The sequence below is a fragment of the Durio zibethinus genome, chromosome 10 (assembly GCF_047325235.1).
Source record: "Durio zibethinus cultivar Kanyao isolate XHJ-2024 chromosome 10, ASM4732523v1, whole genome shotgun sequence".
NCBI lineage: Eukaryota > Viridiplantae > Streptophyta > Magnoliopsida > Malvales > Malvaceae > Durio > Durio zibethinus.
The window spans coordinates 24,366,587-24,370,236 of record NC_143171.1 but is presented as its reverse complement, the minus strand read 5'-3'; the positions used below and the strand labels follow the sequence as shown (position 1 = coordinate 24,370,236).

The window sequence follows — 3,650 nt, the reverse complement described above, 5'->3', positions numbered from 1 at the left end:
TAAGAAGAAAGTCAGAATGGAATAGGAAAAAGGGGAAAGGAGATGTGGCATAAGGTGTGGCAGGTAAACCTGCCAAGCAAAATTTTGGTTGGAGGCTTTACAATGAAATCCTCCCTGTCTACAAATTCCTCCAAAACAGAAAGATACTGACACAGGCAATGTGCCAGAGATGCAACACAGGGAAGGAAACTGTATTCCACGCGACAGTTGAATACCCGACAGCAGTAGAAGAAGTATGGGAGGCAGTGGGATTGACAGATCATTCTATGGATCTCCAAGAACAACAGATCGGACTATGGCTAAGAAGACTAACCAATGGCTTCAGAGAGGATAAGCTGGAAATCGCTCCCATGGTCTCCTAGTCTATCTGGATGAGTAGAAATGACAAGGTGAAAAACCAGGTGGACAGCAACAGTCAACACACACCACGCTATGCTATCCAATACAAGGAAGAGTTTAAAAGTGTACAGGAATGGCCAGTTTGCTTGATACCTAAATCCCCAGGGCATTGGAAAGAACCAAAGGAAAGTATGATTAAATTTAATTTTGATGGGGCCCTGGACGTACAGAAAGGACTAGGAGGCGTGGGAGTTGTAGCCCGTGTGTCAGAAGGAGGCGTCATTGGAGCCCTGTGCAAACAGTTTCCAAGCATTTGTGACCTTGGGATAATTGAAGCACTGGCAATGGTGGAAGCAGTAAAGCTGGCAGCAGGAATGGGGTGTCGTCAGATCGATGTGGAGGGTGACGCAAAGGAAATTGTCAACCAAGTAAAGAGGAAAGGTACCCGGAACATGTCCTATGTTGGTACCCTTGTAGAGGAGGTAGAGAGTAGATTGCAGAGGTTCACGCCATGGGAAAGCATGTGTGTCAACAGAGCGGGAAACAGGGGATCCCACTGCATGGCAAAATTAGCTTGGAGGGGAAAGGAAACGAGAATATGGTTTGAGGATTTCCCAAATATTTTAATTTTTGCTTGTGAACAAGACAGAATTGGATTTGAGTAATGAAGTCCAATTTTATTTAAAAAAAGAAAAATCCCAGTTGGCTTGATATTGTAAATATGTTCACTTGGGTTCTCTCCCTTTGTTTTTTTAATTATTTTATTATCTGTAGTCTATAACTCTGAAATTGTCATTATTTGCAGGTTATAAATGCATGGCTGTAGGCGCGGAAGCACTTAAGAAAATTTGGCTTTGGCTTTGTAAATACTTTCCAACCCACTTGAATGAACAAGTATAGCTTTCCTAGACCAACCTAGAAATCAAGTTAATATAAGTTTTAAATCTTAGATTACATTCAATATTATTTTTACTTATTTAAAAATTTTAATTGTCCTAATATATTTTAAGACATTATTTACTTATTTAAAATATTTAATTGTTTTAATATATTTTAAGATAAATGTATTGTAAATGATGGCATACTAAATATATTTTTTAATATATTAATGTTCTTTTAAATGAATTTTTTCTTTTCATCAGCCATGAAATTTTAATCAAATTTTAATTTTATTAATAATAAATATTTAAATTGTTAATTTTGTGATAATTTATTTTTTATTAAAATAAAAATTCACATGAATGTATCTCAATTATATTTTTTGCAACAGTAATACGGGTTATTAAACGAGATGAATGTTGTTGTATAATGACTTTTGACTATAATATTAATTGTTTTAACGTTAAAAAGTTTTTATTAAAAATTGTTTAATATTTGTAAGGACACATATATTGTTACGGTAAGATTATATGCAATAATGATGTTGGTTATTAAATTTCCTTAAATTGTTGTCAAAAAAAATTAGAAAAAACAAATTTGTGGTTTTGAAAAATCTTTTGGCAACGATTATTATTTTTTTTAAATTAACTATTGTAATTACAAAATAATTGTTACTAAAATGATTTGTAATTGCATTGTTAAAAAAAAAAAAAAAAGCAACCAAAATAACGTTGTTTTATAAAAGTTTTGCTAACAAAAAATATGGTTGCTAAAAGAATTTTGGGTTAAATATAAAAATTATTTTTATACTAACATTTTTTATTAGTTTACTATATAAAAAAATAAAATTATTAGTTTAATATTTCAATTTTCATTCATCATCTATTTTGGTACCTAGATTATCATCGTCAATCAATTTACTAAGGCATAAATATCAAAAGTTCAATTAACATTATTACATTATCAATTATCATGTCAGTATTAAAAAATATTTTTTTGAAAAATCTAAAAATTTAAAAAAATTGTCGAGAAAACCTTCAAACCTCTTAAAATTTTTCATTTTTCATTTTTTAATCTTTCAATTTTAATTTTTTATAAATTTTTGAATTTTTTAGATTTTTTTGGATTTTTTATTATATTTTTTAAATTTTTTTATCTTTCAAAATTTTTATAATTTTTAAATTTTTTCAAATTTTTCATATTTTTGAAATTTTTTATTTTGTCAAATTTTTTTAAAAATGTTCATATTTTTTTAAAAGATTTTAGATTTTTTTATTTTTAAAAAAATTTTAGATTTTTTAATTTTGAGTTCTTTTTAAGTTTTTGTGATTTTTTTTAAAATTTGAAAAAATTTTATTTTTATTAAAATTGTCATTTCTTTAGATTTCTTTAGATTTTTGTTAATTTTTTGGATCTTTTATTAAATTTTTTTTATATTTTTTGAATTTTTCAGATTTTCATAGTTTTCTTTTAATTTTTATAAGTCTGAAAAAATTCAGATTTTATAATTTTTTAAATATTTTGTCATTTCTTAAAACTTTTTAAAATTTTCGTGAATTTTTCTTTTTAATGTTGACATGATTATTGATGATGTGATATTGATTGAAAATTTTGACACATGTTAGTAAGTTAATTAACTATGTTAGCTCAAAGTGGCAAAATTGATGAGGAATAAAAGTTGGAATACCAAACTAATAATTTTAATTTTTTAAGTACTTAATTGACAAAAAAAAATTAATATAATAGCCAATTTTATATTTAACACAAAAAATTTTTGATAATTATATTAAATTATCATTTAAACATAATTTATTTACCAATGAAAAAAATCATTGTAAAAAATATTTTATAAAATAACCTTTCATTTAATGAAAAAATTATGACATATATTTTTAAGAATAGAGGTAATTATATTCATAAAATCTTAATCCAACCTGACTTGAGAAATTTTTTTATTTTTTCATTCTTGAATTTGACTTAATCTGATATTATATAAATTATATCCAACCTGATCTGATCCAAAATTAATAAAATATTATTTTTAAATATAAATATAAAATTAAATATATATAAATATATGTAAATAAATAATTAAATAATTAATTATAAAATAAATTTTATATATATATATCAAGTTAGGTTGACCTAAAACCTGATTTCAATTTTTTTTAATATTATCCGACTCAACCTAACTTGAAATCTGATTTTAAAAAAAAAAAAAAAACTCAATCTTACGAGATCAGATCAAATCAAAAGCTGCCAAAGGTGGATTGGGCTACTAACCCTAAACTTAACAACAATTTTCTTACCTTTGCCGAAAAGTTTAACAATGATAAATTATTTTTTTTCATCGACATTAAGTGTCAGTATATAACTTTTTCTAACAGTCTAGGTGATATGCTCCTTGCATTTTGAAGGGTTGTTGAGAAAAA

At 26.1% G+C, this 3,650-nt stretch overlaps 1 protein-coding gene across 1 annotated transcript; it reads left to right on the top strand.

The window, feature by feature from the left end:
• Nucleotides 1–371: 371 nt before the first annotated feature.
• On the top strand, nucleotides 372–1,004 carry LOC149516560 (uncharacterized). The gene has a single exon (XM_089766273.1). It carries the CDS (start codon nucleotides 372–374, stop codon nucleotides 1,002–1,004), a length of 633 nt encoding a protein of 210 aa, XP_089622399.1.
• Nucleotides 1,005–3,650: the final 2,646 nt, after the last annotated feature.